Source organism: Scyliorhinus torazame, chromosome 9 (assembly GCF_047496885.1).
Source record: "Scyliorhinus torazame isolate Kashiwa2021f chromosome 9, sScyTor2.1, whole genome shotgun sequence".
NCBI lineage: Eukaryota > Metazoa > Chordata > Chondrichthyes > Carcharhiniformes > Scyliorhinidae > Scyliorhinus > Scyliorhinus torazame.
The window spans coordinates 158086019-158103652 of record NC_092715.1 but is presented as its reverse complement, the minus strand read 5'-3'; the positions used below and the strand labels follow the sequence as shown (position 1 = coordinate 158103652).

The following is a 17634-nucleotide window of genomic DNA, read 5'->3' as shown; positions in this document are numbered from 1 at the left end:
GCATAGTGGTTAGCAGAGTTGCTTGCACAGCACCAGGGTCGCAGGTTCGATTCCCAGCTTGGGTCACTGTCTGTGCGGAGTCTGCACGTTCTCCCCATGTCTGTGTGGGTTTCATTCGGGTGCTCCGGTTTCTTCCCACAGTCCAAAGATGTGCAGGTTAGGTGGATTGGCCATGATAAATTGCCCTTCGTGTCCAAAAAGGTTAGGTGGGGTTACTGGGTTACGGGGATCGGGTGGAGGCGTGGGCTTAAGTAGGATGTTCTTTCCAAGAGCCGGTACAGACTCGATCAGCCGAATGGCCTCCTTCTGCACAGTGGATTCTATTATTCTACCCCAAACCCTTTTTTTTTTCACAAACAATTTTAAAGAGGTATTTTTGGCATTACAAACAGCAACAGTATAAAAACAATGTACAAAGAACAATAAACATAGTGCAAACACCGACTCCCATCTCTCCAAGATTTGCCTATTTAACCCCCTATTCTACCTACCCTAGCCCCCCACCTGCTCCCCCCTGCTGACGATTAATTCTCCGCGAAGATGTCAATGAATGGTTGCCACCTCCGGGTGAACCCTAACAGTGACCCTCGCAAGGCAAACTTAATCTTCTCTGGGCCGAGAAAGCTCGCCATGTCGGTTAACCATGTCTCCGACTTCGGGGGCTTTGAGTCCCTCCAAGCTAATAATGTCCGTCTCCGGGCTACCAGGGAGGCAAAGGCCAGAACATCTGCCTCTTTCTTCTCCTGGACTCCTGGATCTTCCGACACCCCACAAATCGCCACCTCTGGACTCATTGCCACCCTTGTTTTCAATACTCTGGACATAACGTCCGCAAACCCCAGCCAATATCCCCAAAGTTTTGGACACGCCCAGAACATGTGGACCTGGTTCGCTGGTCCTCCCGCACATTTTACACACCTGACCTCCACCCCAAAGAAGCTACTCATCCAGGCCACTGTCATGTGGGCCCAGTGTACCACCTTGAATTGGATCAAGCTGAGCCTTGCGCATGTAGCAGTCGCGTTGACTCTGCTCAACGCGTCCGTTCTTAAGCCATCCTCCATCTCACCCCCAAGCTCCTCCTCCCACTTACTACTCAGCTCCTCGGTCTGCGTCTCCTCCACCCCCATAAGTTCTTTATGAATATCCGAGACACTCCCCTCTCCCGCCCATCCCCTAGACACTACCCTATCCTGGATCCCCCTTAGTGGCAGGAGTGGGAGGATGATACCTGCCTGCACCTGCAAATATCTGAAGTCGTTCCCTCTTACGAACCCGAACTTCTCCTCCAGCGCCCTCAAGCTAGGGAAGCTCCCTTCCAGGAACAGGTCCCCCATCCTCTCAATTCCCGCTCTTCGCCATACTCGAAACCCCCCCCATCCAGGCTCCCCGGAGCAAACCGTTGCTTGTCGCATATTGGGGACCAAACCGATGCTCCCACTGCTCCAACGTACCTCCTCCACTGACCCCAGATCCTCACGGCTGCCACCACCACGGGGCTGGTGGAGTATCTCGCTGGCGGGAATGGCAGAGGTGCCGTTATCAGCGCCCCCAAGCTGGTGCCCCTACATGAAGCTGCCTCCATCCGCCCCCAAACCGACCCTGCCCCCACCACTCATTTCCTAATCCTAGCAATGTTGGCCGCCCAGTAGTAATTACTGAAATTTGGCAGGGCAAGCCCCCCCTCCCCTTGATTCCTCACGAGTCTCACCTTCTTCACTCACGGGGACTTACCCGCCCAGACAAAGCCCAGAATGATTTTGTTAACCCTCTTAAAAAAGGACCGCGGGATGAAAATTGGGAGGCATTGGAATAAAAATAAACATCTCGGTAGGACCGTCATCTTAACCGTCTGCACCCTCCCAGCCAGCGACAGCGGTAGCGCATCCCATCTCCGAAACTCGCCCCTCATCTGCTCAACCAACCGGGACAAGTTCAACTTGTGTAACCGAGCCCCAGTCGCGTGCCACTTGTATCCCTAAGTACCTAAAACTGTCCCCCACTAACCTAAATGGTAGCTCCCCCAGCCGACCCTCCTGTCCCCTTGCCCGGGCTACAAACATCTCGCTCTTTGTCATATTCAGTTTATACCCGAAAACTGGCCAAATTCCCCCAGAGTCGCCATGATTTCACCCATCCCTGCCCCTGGATCCCCTACATATAAGAGCAGGTCGTCTGCGTATAACGAGACCCTCTGCTCCCCCCCCCCCCCCCCAACCAGTCCTTTCCAGCCCCTTCCCAAACCCTTTAAACTGGCTGTCAGTATGCCAAGCTCAAAGAACTGTGAGATGAAGGTAAAGGTATTCCCTTTAATGTGGTACAAATCTTTGCAGTAGTTTTTTCACAGTCAATTTCATTGCCCTTTGACTTTTTCTCATCTGTTTGTATGCCTAGATGCCTCAGAGCTTTGAACTGCATTGTTTACATTCAAATTCACAAACCATTGACTTTCATAAGCTTTCAGGAAGTTTCAAAGGGGGTTTTAAGATTGTTTATTTATATAGCCCTGCAGGGTTTCGTTAACTCAGAAGAACAGCTGTCTTTCCTTTTTTTAAATTTAATGTGCCCAATTCTTTTTTTTCCAATTTAAGGGGCAATTTAGAGTGGCCAATCCATCTAGCCTGTACATCTTTGGGTTGTGAGGGTGAGACCCCCCGCAGACACGGTGAGAATGTGCAAACTCCACACGGACAGTGACCCGGGGCCGGGATCGAACCTGGGTCCTCGGCGCCATGAGGCAGTTGTGCTAGCCATTGAGCCACCCTGTCGCCCAGGGAACAGCTGTCTTTCTAACTGCAGTTTTATTTTAAGAATCTATGTCTGTTTGTTCTCCAGAGCTTCTGGGTTCTCCGATAAAGGCTGAGGGGTGGGACTGAAGGGGTGAGGGGACGCTGCAGCAGCATTCTGAGATGAGCTGGACCTGTCAGATTAGGGTCTGCTCCTCTCAGGTCCAGCGAACACGCCGGTGTGCCATGGAATGGCCATGAAAACTCGATTGAGGGTAAAAGTGCCATTGCGAGGCACGTTGAGCTCACTCCGGTTTCCCTGCTGATTGGGTGTGTTTGTCTCCGATCGGGAGAATCGCACCCAGAATCTTGCCTACAGAAATTTTCCATAACTCCAGCTGCTTTCCAAAACTGACATCAGGGTTCGGAGTGTTTCATGAGCATTTACAGATCACGGCACATAAGCTGGCCTTTGAATCCTCCAAAAAATTCTGCCAAAAAGGGAGTCGAATTACACTCCAAGTATGAAATGTGAACAACCGGATTGGGTATTGGTTGCCTTTTTGAAATGTGAGAAAAAACATAACACGGGTAATTCATACTAAATTAACGTGGCACAGTTCAATGAGTGAATTAATTGTACAAAGATACCTTTAACCACATTCAAAGCATTTTGAAACCGTCAAATTGATTGTCTTCAGCATTCAACCAAAGGGTTCATGTAATTCATTGAGTCACTTTGGCCATGGCATCATTGTAAGGATTCGCTCTGGACAAATGTTGCACTTTCATTTCTGCATCACCCAATCGCAACAAATCTTCTTTCTCTCCATCCATTGAATTGGATATTCCACATTTTTTGAACGATCTGATGACACTTGCTGCATTAACAAAATCCCATGATTTAACAATGAAATCACATCAAACAGGAAACCACACATATTTCCAGTCTTTGTGAAGGTTTTTTTCTGTCAACCATCCACCTATTCCATTTGGTATGACCATGACCCCTGAATGGCTTGTAATGCACACATCTAAAGGCTGAACTGCAGGTATCAGACTCTTGGTATAACTGCAATGTGGGTTTTACATTGGGACATTTTAATTCTAAGTTTGAGAAAGTAGTTCCTATGAGCAGGCTGCTGTCACTTGTGCTACTAAATTTTTGCACCCTGGTCTCAGTTGTTGACGTTGAATAGTTTCTCATGAGATAGGAAAAGAAAGAAATGACTTGCATTTATACAGCAGCTTTCTCACCAACAGTACATCTGAAAATGCATCACAGTCAATTTATTAGCATTTAGATGTAGGGTCATTGATTTGTACAATGAGGGAAATATATAAAGAATAAGGCAATGAAAATAATGAGAAAACATGCAACTTGTTACTTTTCACTTTTCAATCTCCAGGCCAATGATCAGACTCCGTGTTGTTGACGGTGGTTTTATAATTTATGGTTTATGCCCCACATTGTTTGATCTGGAAGCTAAGAGAAATAAGTAAGATATCAATTGCACTTGTTGTCCTTGACATGGAACATTTTACAATCTTAGCTTTCAGTGGTTTGAGGATGACAAGTGAGTGGAGAATAGTTGATTTCCCACTGGGGAAGGGGAAATTGGAGGACCCACAGTGTACTTGTGTAATTCTTGCTGATGTACTCAATCATGATACAGGCAGGTGATTCTGACTACTCTTTTAGTTAAGAAATATCACCAGGTATCCGATAGAAAACTATGAGAAAATATTCATTTACAAATTTATAAGAAAATAATTAGAAAACTAGGATTGCTTTTGTACATTTTGATTTTTACTATTTTATTTTTAATCCTACATTTACAGAATGACAAAATGGTGGAACAACAACTTATTATGGATCAACTCCAGGAAAAAGTACAGCTCCTTAAAACTGACAAAGTTTCAATTCATAGCCGAGGTTCAGAAGGAATAGATTTAACTGTGACCACAGCAAGACGACCTCACAGTGTGCCATTATCCAATATCCACCTTAAGTCCTTCAATATAATCCAATCCAGTCAAGCTACTCCCAGCACAGACCCCAGAAAGGTATGTGTTTAGAAAGAGAAAATGATATTTCCATATGACTAAACCTTAGATGTGACCTGATTATATTTAGGTGAAATAAAAATAGAAAGATTCTGGATCATTTTCACTCTGTGTTGATTCACGTCCACCAGTCACCCGTTGTACGTCTAGTCCAACTTTCCTTCCATTGACTTCACTGGAACAAAGAATTGGACAGGGTAACAAGAGGCTGCCCTGCTATCTCTGGTTTACCACCCCATCCAAAGTGAAAACGACTTCCATCCCTGTTTTTAATAATATACAGATGGAATCAACAATAGAATGCTGATTGTTTTCCACTAACAGGAAACCTGATACATTTTGAGGGATGGACCTCATTACCACATTCTCAGTAAACAGTTGGCCTCACTGCAGTTCATTTTGTGCCAGTTGGCATAATATTTGAATGGGGTGTGGGCGAATTTGGGATGTGAGCTACCCACATTATTCATGTGGAACTTACAGGAGCACTGCAGCCCCTGATGGTCCCACAAAAATGAAAACTTAGCCTTTTCTGCTGTACTGCGTGGTAAAGTGAGGTGACCCATCATGGTACACATTCCACCCAACTCAAATCTAAATTTACATTTGGGGTCCAATGACAATCATTTGTAAGTGCTTTTCCACCTTTTTTCAATAGTCTTTGACACTCTTTCTGGCCATTGTTTTTTTTCTATAGTTTTATTTTAATAGGTGAGAAGTCTTCATTGGGCATCTGGTTTAGACAAGTGAATATCTTGACAAAATAAGGGATTGAAATAACGTTGCTCTATAAAATTTATTGTACTGTGAGTGCATCAAAAGTCTCATGACCTCCACTTTTGGCTAATTACTTCACACTGATGGATCTGTGCCTTTTCAAAATCTTGTGATGTCCTCAGCATGTCCTGCTTAAAATTTAGAACTTGTAATTGATAATATTAAAAATAGAATCTGCTACAGTGACACTGTTAAAGTAGTGTAGTAAATATGAAAGGTAAGATACCAGGGAAAAGAATGAGTTTGAAAGCTCACTGAACAAGACTAATAAAGTGTTGGTATGCATAAGTACATCCCGTGTAACTAAAGTCGGCTAGTGAATGGAGGTGAGGTGAGAGGAGGGCTGCGGACATTGGAGCCTGGTTAGCAGATTACGATGGGCCTACGAGGCGAGCGAAGTGGGGGGGGGGGGAAGGGATTGATGCCGGGAGATGTTTTTTCGAGAGGAAATGTAGGGCGGGGGGGGGTTTGGGAGCGGGGGGGAGCGGTTCGATGTTAATAATGGATAGGGGCGGGTCAGGCTCATGGGGCAGGGCCCGGTGGTATGATGATGGTGGATAATAAGGGTGGGGGGAGTGAGAGACCCCCAGTTTGGATAGTCACGTGGAACGTGAGAGGATTAGGAGGTCGGTCAAGAGGTCAAGGGTGCTTGCGCATCTTAAAAGTTTGAAAGCCGATGTAGCACTGCTGCAAGAGACTCACTTGAGGGTGAAGGACCAGGTGAGACTTAAAAAGGGCTGGGTTAGTCAGGTGTTTCACTCTGGATTTGACGGAAGGGCTCGAGGGGTAGCGGTAATGATCAGCAAAAGAGTACGCTTCCAGATGGAGAAGGTGGTGGCAGATCAGGGGGTTAGATATGTGATTGTGACAGGGGCGCTGGAGGGGAGGTTAGTGGCGCTCTTAAGTGTATACGGTCCCAATTGGGATGATGTGGGATTCGCAAAGAAGGTGTTTGGGGCCATCCCCGACTTGGACACAGACGAACTGATAGTGTGGGGGGGGGGGGGGGAAGACTGGAACTTGGTGCTGGAGCCAAGGTTGGACAGGTCACGGCCGTGCCCGCTGGTCCCATCAGGGGGGGCAAAGGCGTTGGCTGGGCTAATGGTGGAAATGGGAGGGGTGGACCCTTGGAGGTTTCTGCACCCGAGGGAACGGGAGTACTCGTTCTTTTCGGCAGTCCATAAGGTATACTCGTGGATCGACTTTTTCGTGGTGGGGAAGGCTTTGCTGGCTGGGGTTAAGGGGTCTGAATACTCGGCAATTGCAGTGTCAGATCATGCTTCGCATTGGGTGGATATGGTACTGGAGAAGGGGGTAGTGCAGAGGCCGTGGTGGAAATTAGATGTGGGACTTTTGGGGGACCAAGGGTTCTGTGACAAAATTGAAAAGGTAATTGAGGAATATGTAGGTTTCAACTGTACGGGTGAGGTGTCTAAGGCAGTTGTTTGGGAGGCTCTAAAGGCGGTGGTGAGGGGTGAGGTGATTTTGTTTAAGGCAGGGTGAACAAAGAGGAGAGGTTGGAGCGGCAGAGTGTAATAGATGAGATGTTGGAGGTAGATAGGAGTTATGCAGAAGATGGAGACCCAGCGAAGCTGGAAAAGAGGAAGGAACTACAGGCGAGCTTTGACCGACAATCTACCAGGAAGGCGGTGCGCCAACTGAGACAAGCAAGGGGTGCAGTTTACGAACATGGAGATAAGGCATGTTAGCAGGTCAGCTCCGGAGGGAGGCAGCGGTAAGGGAAATTGTTAGGTGAGGGATAGGGCAGGGAAGTTGGTGGTGGCTCCGGATCTGATTAACAAGGTTTTTGAGGAATTTTATGAGAGGTTGTACAGGTCAGAGCCACCTGGGGGAGACCAGGAGACGCAGGAATTTCTAGATGGGTTGGAGTACCCGAGGTTAGGGGAGGGGGACAGGGCTACATTAGAAAGAGCGATAGTGGAGCAGGAGATAAAGGATGCGATTGGGAGGATGCAGTCGGGGAAGGTGGCAGGGCCGGATGGGTTTCCGGTGGAATATTATAGAAAATTCAAGGATAAGCTGGCACCCCTGATGGTGGGGATATTTGAAGAGGCGATAGGGAAGGGGGTGTTGCCACAAACTTTGGGGCAGGCATCGCTTTCCCAGTTGCCAAAGAAAGATAATGATCCAACGGCGTGTGGGTCGTATAGGCCCATATCACTTCTGAATGTGGACGCAAAGGTATTGGCGAAGGTACTGGCGGGTAGATTGGAGGAGTGCCTCCCGAAGGTGATAGGTGAAGATCAGACTGGGTTCGTGAGAGGGAGGCAGCTCTTTTCAAACGTTAGAAGGGTTTTGAACGTCGTTATGGCACCGGCAGAGTGGAAGGAAACAGAGGTGGTTGTGGCATTGGACGCTGAGAAGGCGTTTGACCGGGTAGAATGGGGGTACTTGATGGCAGTTCTGGAGCGGTTTGGGATTGGACCAAGATTTGTGAACTGGGTAAAGCGACGATATAAGGAGCCGAGGGCGAGTGTGCACACAAACAGCATCAGCTCTCCACCGTGAGACTAGGCAGGGATGTCCTATGTTCCCCCTGCTGTTTGCACTCGTGATTGAGCCGTTGGCCATCGCATTAAGAAGTTCGGGGTATGGAAAGGAATAGTGCGGGGGGGGGGGGTGGATAGGGCGTCTTTATATGCCGATGACTTGCTGTTATACGTGTCGGAACCGAGTGTGTCAAGAGGGGGAATAGTGGAGCTGCTTTGAGTGTTTGGGTCTTTCTCGGGGTACAAACTAAATCTAGACAAGAGTGAGTATTTTGTGGTGTCTCGGCCGGGGGTGGGGGCAGGGGTGGGGGGGGCGGGGGGGGGGCTGACATTCCGTAGGGCAGGGACTCACTTTAGGTTCCTGGGGGTGCAGGTTGTCCGGAAGTGGGGGGGGGGGGGCTCTGCAGGTACAACATTTCTAGTTTGGTGGGGAGAGTGAAAGCTGATCTGGCAAGGTGGGATGGTCTCCCTCTGTCACTGGCGGGTCGGGTACAGGCGGTTAAAATGAATCTGTTGCCGCGATTTCTGTTTATTTTTCAATGCCTGTCGATTTTCCTGCCAAAGGCTTTTTTCAGAGAGATTGAGGGAAGGATTACTTCGTTCATATGGGGAGGGAAGGTGGCCAGAGTGAGAAAGGTGCTGCTACAGAGGGGAAGGCAGGCAGGGGGTTTGGGTCTTCTGAACCTGATGTATTACTACTGGGCGGCGAATGTGGAGAAAGTGCGGAGCTGGGTCAGAGGGGTTGATTCCCATTGGGTCAGAATGGAGGCGAGTTTGTGCAAGGGGTCGGGATTGAAAGCACTAGCAACAGTGCCACTCCCGATAGCCCCGGGGAAATACTCAGGGAGTCCGGTAATAATAGCTTCATTAAGAATTTGGAGGCAGTTTCGCCAACACTTCGGGTTGGGGGCAGGGCCAAGGGAAATGCCAATTCGGGGGAACCACAGATTTGAACCAGGGAGATGGGAGGGAAATTTTCAGAAATGGGAGAAGGAGATTAAGACACTAATAGATTTGTTTCTTAGGGGTCGGTTTGCAGGGCTGAAGGAGCTGGCAGCGAAGTATGGGCGGGAGCAGGGGGAAATGTTTAGATACATGCAGGTTCGAGATTTTGCCAGAAAGGAGATACAGAGCTTCCAGGTGGAGCCGGCCTCCACATTGCTGGAGGAGGTGCTGATGACAGGGGGACTGGAGAAGGGGGTAGTGTCAGCGGTTTATGGAGCTATTTTGGAAGAGGAGAAGGCACGAGTGGAAGGGATCAAAGCAAAGTGGGAGGAAGAGTTGGGAGAGGATATGGAGGAGAGGTTCTGGTGTGGGGTGCTCCGGAGAGTGAATGCCTCCACCTCGTGCGCAAGGTTGGGGCTGATACAGCTGAAGGTGGTATACAGAGTACACCTCACGAGGGCAAGGATGAGCCGATTCTTTGAAGGAGTAGAAGATGTGTGTGAGCGTTGCAGGGGGGGGCACTAATCACGTTCATACGTTTTGGTCCTGTCCAAAGCTAGAGGATTACTGGAAGGAGTTTTTTTAGGGTAATTTCTAAAGTGGTGCATGTGAAACTGGACTCGGGAGGCCATATTCGGGGTGTCGGACCAGCCAGGGTTGGAAATGGGTACGGAGGCAGATGTTGTAGTCTTCGCCTCGTTGATCGCCCGAAGGCGGATCCTGATAGGTTGGAGAGCAGCCTCTCCACCCTGTGCCCTGGCGTGGCGGGGGACCTATTGGAATTCTTGACTCTTGAGAAGGTTAAGTTTGAACTGAGGGGAAGGATGGAGGGGTTCTACAATTCACGGGCATTATTCATTGTGCACTTTCAAGAACTGGATAACATTGAACATTAGTTGGGGCGGGCGGGTGGGAGGGTTGGGGGGAGGGGGGCTGTGTGTGTTAATGGCGACTATGGGTGATCCCTAATTCCTTTTTGTCATTTGTTTGTGTGAACATGCGGGCTAATGTTTGGGGTTTGGTGGGAGGATGGGGTCGTTGTTATTGATATGGGAATTGACATATTTGTTACTGATTATTGTTTATTGTTGGTGAGTGTAAATTTGGGAGAAAATGTGAAAAAGGAGAATAAAAAAAAATATATTTTTTTTTAAAGTACATCCTGTGGGCTTAACGTTTGGGTGCAGAATGAATGGGATTCTCAATTCCAACACATACCTGAACAAGGGTATTTGAGGCCAATAGAATATTAGCTGGTTGACTTGGTGGCAGGTAAGTCCTGAGGAATAGGTTGAAGAGGAGGAAGGGAGGTGGTCTGATTGCAGACCGGTAATGGTAGTACTTTGGGATCAGGATAAGAGCTTCTTCTCCCTGGTTCTACATAATACAAGGTAAGTTTTATTTTAAATTTACTGATTTTTCTTTTCACCATCTGCAATCAGTGGAAGAACTGCTGATGAGGCTACTCCAGAATACTAAAAACCACTATGAGCATTTGTAGCACATGATGCACCAGTCTTAACAAATTTCACAAATGGGTCATGAAATGGGTGCTAAAACCTCATATGACTATGCCACTTAAAAAAAGGCCCTGGTAAATTTAGCAGCTGTCTGTAATGTTCATGATTGGGCATGAAGATGTTGAATTTATCCCCTCAAATCCATGTCCACGGGTCCAATACTGGTACTTTTACAAGTTTTAGTGAGATGATGCAATTATTCTGTATAATCAGTATGCATCTTGCCAGCTTAAAAGTTTGAGTTGAGGTGAATTTATTAGATAAAACTCACTTTCATTAAGGTATATGGCCGTAATGATTAGCATTTTTAAAAAATTCCATTTTCGTATAGTGTTGTCTTTTCATTAACACCAACCTGTGCACCAATTGTACAATAATAAGCCTTCCACTAAGGACTGTCACATAGATAACTCTATGTGTTAACTCTGGCAGTAGGATCTGCAATATAATGAGACATCAGAATCTGTAAAGATACGTAATACTTGCTCTTGCTGATCAGGTGCACACAAGTCCCCCTTCTTACGCTCTTGATAGGGTGGTGGCAGGCTTTCGAACACGCAGTCAGATGTTAGTGGGACATCTTGAAGAGCATGATGAGGTTCTTCGTCATAAATTAACGGATGATAGTGATGATGCTGAAGAAGAAGAAACGAAGAAAGAAAATACCAAAGCAATGGCTTCCAGGTAGGAAAAATATGAGCTATTAACTTCTAAATTAAGAAGTTCCAACATCCTTGTGCATGGTTTTAGTTTGACTAAGAGTCTGGTTAAACTATTGGCAGCAGAAAAAGCTAGAGGAATGTGAGCACATGCTCCCGCTCAAAGTTATTAATTAGAAAACTCATCTTTTGGTGTCTGCAAATATGAAACACCAAATTTTATTCCACTTTAATAGTGTAGATTTATTTCAATCTTGGAAAATTTGGTAGATATCACCTTTTGACAAAATGTGGTTTAAATTGCACATTTGAATTCTGTGTTATTATTCCTCCAGATAGGGCAGCACGGTAGCGCAGTGATTAGCACGACTGCCGAGGATCCGGGTTCGATCCCGGCCCTGGGTCACTGTCTGTGTGGAGTTTGCACATTCTCCCAGTGTCTGCATAGGTTTCACCCCCACAGTCCAAAGATATGTAGGGTAGATGGATTGGCCACACTAAATTGCCCCTTAATTGGGAAAAAAAGTAATTGGGTACTCAAAATTTATAAAAAAATAATTCCTCCAGATAACAATCTAGAACATTGTGACAAGATGCTGAACATCATTCTTGAGTGTAACAGTAGATCTACTTTTAGTTTGGTGAGAGAAGTGGTAATTATTACTAGGAGATGAGAAAATGGGCAACCGGTTTAGTGACAACTTCAGAATAGACATCGAGAGAAATATTTGAATCAGATGTAAATCAAAAAGTAGATTCCTTACTATCTTTCTTCCATTGACCTTGTCATCAAAAAATTTAATAAATATAGATTTCAATATATCTGTGGGCAGAATTCTCCCATCCTGTCCACAGTGGGTTTGGTGGGAGGGGAGAATCTAGCATGAGCCAACGAGTCGGTAATCCGCTGCATAAATTCAGCGCCGTGTTCCTGGGGCTGAGGAGCACAGGGGTCTTCTTCCCCCTGGTGCTACACACCAATGTCTTCACAGGACTGTGGTAAGGGACTCGTGCAGCCACCGCTACAAAGGTCCAAAGTTGGAGTACAAGGGGTGGATATGATCTGACGAAGATGAGGGGGGGCAATGTGGAAGGATGCTGTTGCAAGGAGGTGGGGAGGCAGCGCGAGGGCAAGCAGAGGGGCAAAAGGGTGGATGAAGAAGACTAACAGGGGAAGGCTGAGGGGAGGGAAGTTGGACCCCCGACAAGGCTGCAAAAGCTCAATAACAAGGGGGTCAAAGGGACACCACATTTAAAAAAAAAAAAACATTTTATTGAGATATTTTTGGTTTTACAACAACGACAAAATAAACAACATGCATAAGTCTATAAACATTGTGCAAAAAGCCTGCTTCCTCCCTTACAGGTCCCACCTTTTATTAACCCCCTACTCTAATCTAAACTAACCCCTCCCCCCTTCTGCTGACATTTAATTTTCTGCAAAGAAGTCGACGAACGATGCCACCTCTGGGCGAACCCTAATAGTGACCCTCTCAAGGCGAACTTGATTTTCTCCAAGCAGAGAAAGCTAGCCATGTCAGATAGCCAGGCCTCCGACTTTGGGGGCTTTGAGTCCCTCCAAGCTAATAATATCCGCCTCTGGGCCACCAGGGAAGCAAAGGCCATAGCGTCTGCCTCTTTCTTCTCCTGGATTCCCGGATCTTCTGACACCCTGAAAATCGCCACCTCCGGACTCTGTATCATACTTGTTTTTAATACCGTGGACATGACGTCTGCAAACCCCTGCCAGAATCCTCTGAGCTTTGGACATGTCCAAAAAATGTGGACATGGTTCGCTGGTGGTAGGAGCGGGAAGGTTGAGACCTGTCTACGTAGGAAGTCCGCACCTGCAGATACCTAAATTTGTTTCCCCTCGCCAATCCAAATTTCTCCTCCAGCTCCCTCAAGCTCGGAAAGCTCCCTTCTATAAACCCCATCTCAGTTCCTGCCTTCTCCCATCTCTGAAACCCCCTGTCCATCCTTCCCGGGGCACACCGATGGTTATTACAGATTGGAGACCAGACCGATGCTCCCTCCGCTCCCATGTGCTTCCTCCATTGATCCCAGACTCTCAGGGCTGCCACCATCACAGGGCTGGTGGAGTACCGCGCCGACAGGAACGGCAGAGGTGCCATTATCAACGCCCCCAAACTGGTGCCCTTACATGATGCTGCCTCCATACGCTCCCATGCCGATCCTCCCCCCACCACCCACTTCCTGATCATGGCTATATTCGCCGCCCAATAATAGTTATTGAAATTTGGCAGTGCCAGCCCGCCCTCTCCCCCACTCCGCTCAATCATCCCCTTTTTTACTCGCGGGGTCTTGCCCGCCCATACAAAGCCCGTGATAACTTTGTTAACCCGTTTAAAAAAGGTCTGCGGTATACAGATGGGGAGACACTGGAACACACACAGGAATCTCGGAAGGACCGTCATCTTCACCGTCTGGACCTTCCCAGCTGGTGACAACGGGAATGCGTTCCACCTCTGAAAATCATCCTTCATTTGGTCCACCAGATGGGCCAGATTAAGTTTGCGCAACCATTCCCATTCCTGCGTCACTTTGATGCCTAGATACCTAAAACTTCCCCCTACCACTCTAAACGGCAGTTCCCTCAGTCATCTCTCCTGTCCCCTTGCCTGGATCGCAAACATCTCACTTTTCCCCATATTTAGTTTGTACCCCGAAAATCGGCCAAATTCCCCCAGAATCCTCATGATTTCTTCCATCCTTTCTGCTGGGTCCGATACATACAGGAGCAAGTCGTCTGCGTAAAGTTTGTGTTCCACTCCCTCTCGGACCAATCCCTTCCAGCCCCTTAAGGCTCTCAGCGCAATTGCCAGCGGCTCTATAGCCAGCACGAACAATAGTGGGGAGAGGGGGCACCCCTGTCTCGTCGCCCGGTGTAGCCTAAAATAGTCCGATGTCGTCCTATTCGTCCGTACACTTGCCACAGGAGCCTGATACAGCAACCTGACCCAGTCAATAAAGCCCCGCCCAAATCCGAACCGTTCCAGTACCTCCCACAGATATTCCCATTCTACCCGATCAAAAGCCTTCTCTGCGTCCATTGTGGCCACTTTCTCCACCTCCCTACCTTCTGGGGGCAGCATGATCGCATTTAGCAACCTTCTTACATTGGACACCAACTGCCTTCCCTTAACAAACCTTGTCTGGTCCTCTTCAATCACGTCCGGAACACAGTCTTCAGTCCTGGAGGACAACATTTTGGCCAACAGTTTGGCGGATACCACACTGTTTACTGGAAGGAAATGCACAAAAACTCCAGATGCGTGGGTAGAGGTCCAAGTGGGGCATAGGCACCTTGGATGTGATGGGCTCGGTGAAATGATGGTTGAATCGAGAAACAGACTGCATTCTTGAGGCTGCTAGCCTTTTCACTCTGGGTTGCTAACATCCTGCACGGTCTGGTAAAGACAGGTGTGCTGGAGAAGAGTGATAGGAGTGTGCTGGGTTGGTATTTGAATATGGTGCCGGGACCATCGAACCCGCCAGAGGATGGCGAGTACACAAATCCGCTGCTGGTCTACCAGGTGACTCGGAGGGGAACTCGCCTGTGCATAATTGATGAGGTTCCAAGCGCAGAATCTTGTCAGTGGGAAAGCTGCTGCCGGAGCCACTAGCCACTTAGTCTCTAAATGGGAGAATGCCACCCTGTGTGTTCACAGTATAGCTGTTAAAATAATACCAATTAAGTAAGAAATGAATTGTAATCCAGGCAATGAAATATTTTTCAAATCGCAGAAGTCCTTTATTGACAACCAACAATTTACTAGAATTGGCATTCAAGGGCCACTAAAGATAAGACACATGCTCTTTTGGTATCCTACAATAACTCAAGCCTGGTGTTCAGTGTATCTGATTATTTATGTATAGCTCATGTATCAAAATGTTTATGTGATTTGCTTGTGGTAGATGCCTATAATAATTGTAAGCTATTTTCTGCTATGTTAGGCATTCAATAAATCAGACATGGACTCAGAAACAAGCTCCTGTGATTAATGACACAAGGTTTTTCAAAAACAAATTCTTCCATATGGACAATCCAGGACAAGGTGACAACAAAACAGAATTGGAGTCAGAGAAAGGTATATGCATACATAGTTTGAGAGTAATTATTGCCCTAAATAACTAGAACTTTTCTTCAATCCAGGTGAGGGTCGGAACAGTTTCCCAACTGGAGAACATTAAACATTCTAATCAGGGGTATGATGGGTTAGGTGCCATAACAGTAATTTTTGTTCATTTTTAAATTTGCTCATTTTAAAATTATTTTATTGCTTTAGATTTTCTTCATTTCATTACCCTGATCACAAGGACAAGCAAACAGAGAGTGGGGTAATGAGAATGTACGCTGATTGACAGGATGTGACAAGTTAAATTCCTCCAGGGTCTGTAGTCAGTTTTTCATTGTATCAATGACTTGCGTGAAGGAACAGAGAATTGTATATTGAAGTTGTGGATGGCAGTAAGTTAGGAACCCCAGTACGTTATGTTGACGGGAGCAAGAAGTAACTAAAGGACATCTACAAATGAAATGAATGGGCAAAACTGTGGTAGATCCTAAAATGAGGGCTATGCCTTTGAGGAATCAAATCTGAAAGCACTTTTTCACAAAAATGGTAGAGAAAATCTGGAATTCGCCCCCCTCACCATCCCAGCTTTGGATGTTTTGACAATTGAAATTTTCAAGACTGAGATTGACAGAGTTTTATTAAATCAGGGCATCTAAGATTATAGCTGTCAAAAAAAGTTCATCCATGATCTAACTGAATGTTGGGATAGACACAAGGGACTGAATTGCCAACTAATTTCTGTGTTTTGGAAACTATAATCAAAACAACATATTCCTATTTTTATGCCAGTGTTGTAGTTCAGTTGTCCACAATGAGCTATGCAAAGGCAATGCATTTGGATTCTTTCTCAGATTTTCTTTTGTTCACAGAAGTACCATCCTCCGTGCAGTTCAGTTGCAGGAAGATGCTGTCACTACACCTTCATGTGCACATACCATTGACCTAACTCTGCTAGTTCTATCCAAGTGTGTGGTATAATTTATTGTAAAATGTATTTTCTCCCTTTTTATTTAATTGTGTAGCTACACAACGTAATTCCTCCTCTGAGGCTGACCGCTTGCGTCAGAGCCAAGTATTAAACATGAAAAAATTGAAGACTGCAGACATGGATGTGGCTCATTCCAAGCAGAAGATAAGGGAGCTCGCCATCAACATTCGTATGAAGGAGGAACTCATCAAAGAACTGGTTAAAACAGGTTAGAAATGTTAAAATATGCTGAGTATAGGTTGTCAAAACACCAATTAATTTGCCTTAATGTAAAAAATAACTAGAAATAGCCAAAAGTATCTGTTTATATTCCCCAATGTGTTGCTAAACTAACTAATAAGTAATTGTCTTTTTTTTAATCCTCTACTTTTATTAGAATCAGTCTCAACATCCAAAGGGTGAATCAAAGAGCACTTACAGATTTTCTCTCTGTAGGTTTGTGTGAGCCATGGGAGCTGCATTGCTCTTCAATACAATATAAAGGGCTCACACGATAGCTTTAGAAGCCTTTAGGTGCTCAGGTAACTTTAACCACACAATGTTGGAGCATATAGGCTTCTATGTTCTCTTGATCTTCAAAGTATCAAATTCATTTCTGATATAGGCGATGGGTGTTCTGACAATCTGGAACAAGATTGCAGCAGCCCATCGGATTGAAAACTAAGTTCTAAATTTGATGTCCATTTACCCATCATCAGGAAGTATATAATTTCTGTGCAAACTGATAGCAAGACCACAGGATTCTTACCTGTGTAGGATTTTGGCGAAGGATTCTAATTTAAAAAAGAATATCAACAGTTCATATCTAATATAATTATATTAGCTCAGACAATACAATTTGTAATTTGAGCAGCTAGTGATTCAGCAGATCATTTATGTTCAATGACTATTAGTGAACACTGCTACAGTGATTAATACAAATTATCCAAGTTTCATTCAACTTGAAGTATATTGTGGTACTGCCAGTGCAAAAACCAGTGTGTTTCGTACTGGTGTTGACTGCGCTGCTGAGGGAGGATTGAATGGCACTTGAAATTTTTTGGAAAGGGGCGTGTTTTGCCCTGGCCTTGAGAGAGCCGAGGCCTAAACTCATTGACCGGTCTCACACCTCTGAGATAGGATCTCAAAATAACACTGCAGCCTCTCTTTCCCCCCCCCCCCCCCAAAGTGAGCGACACTCCATTATGGGCTTGCCAAATGCCCCTCCCCCACCCACATGCCATAGTCCTGCCTCCCCTCAGGTCTCACTCCCTGGCAGTGCCAACATAGCCCCATCGACTCTTATGGGGTAGGGGTGACTACCCTCTCTCACTTGCCTCCAGGGTGCTGACAGAGCTCCTTC

The 17634-nt window shown here is 46.3% G+C and overlaps 1 protein-coding gene across 2 annotated transcripts in view; it reads left to right on the top strand.

The window, feature by feature from the left end:
• The window catches only part of LOC140429541 (kinesin-like protein KIF27), a 187551-nt gene that overhangs the window by 83859 nt on the left and 86058 nt on the right, over positions 1–17634 (top strand). For both annotated transcript variants that reach the window (XM_072516669.1, XM_072516670.1), the window contains 4 exons: positions 4569–4793; positions 11045–11229; positions 15183–15316; positions 16327–16500. In XM_072516669.1, coding sequence (XP_072372770.1) covers positions 4569–4793; positions 11045–11229; positions 15183–15316; positions 16327–16500 — 718 coding nt within the window. The remainder of the gene's footprint in view (positions 1–4568; positions 4794–11044; positions 11230–15182; positions 15317–16326; positions 16501–17634) is intronic.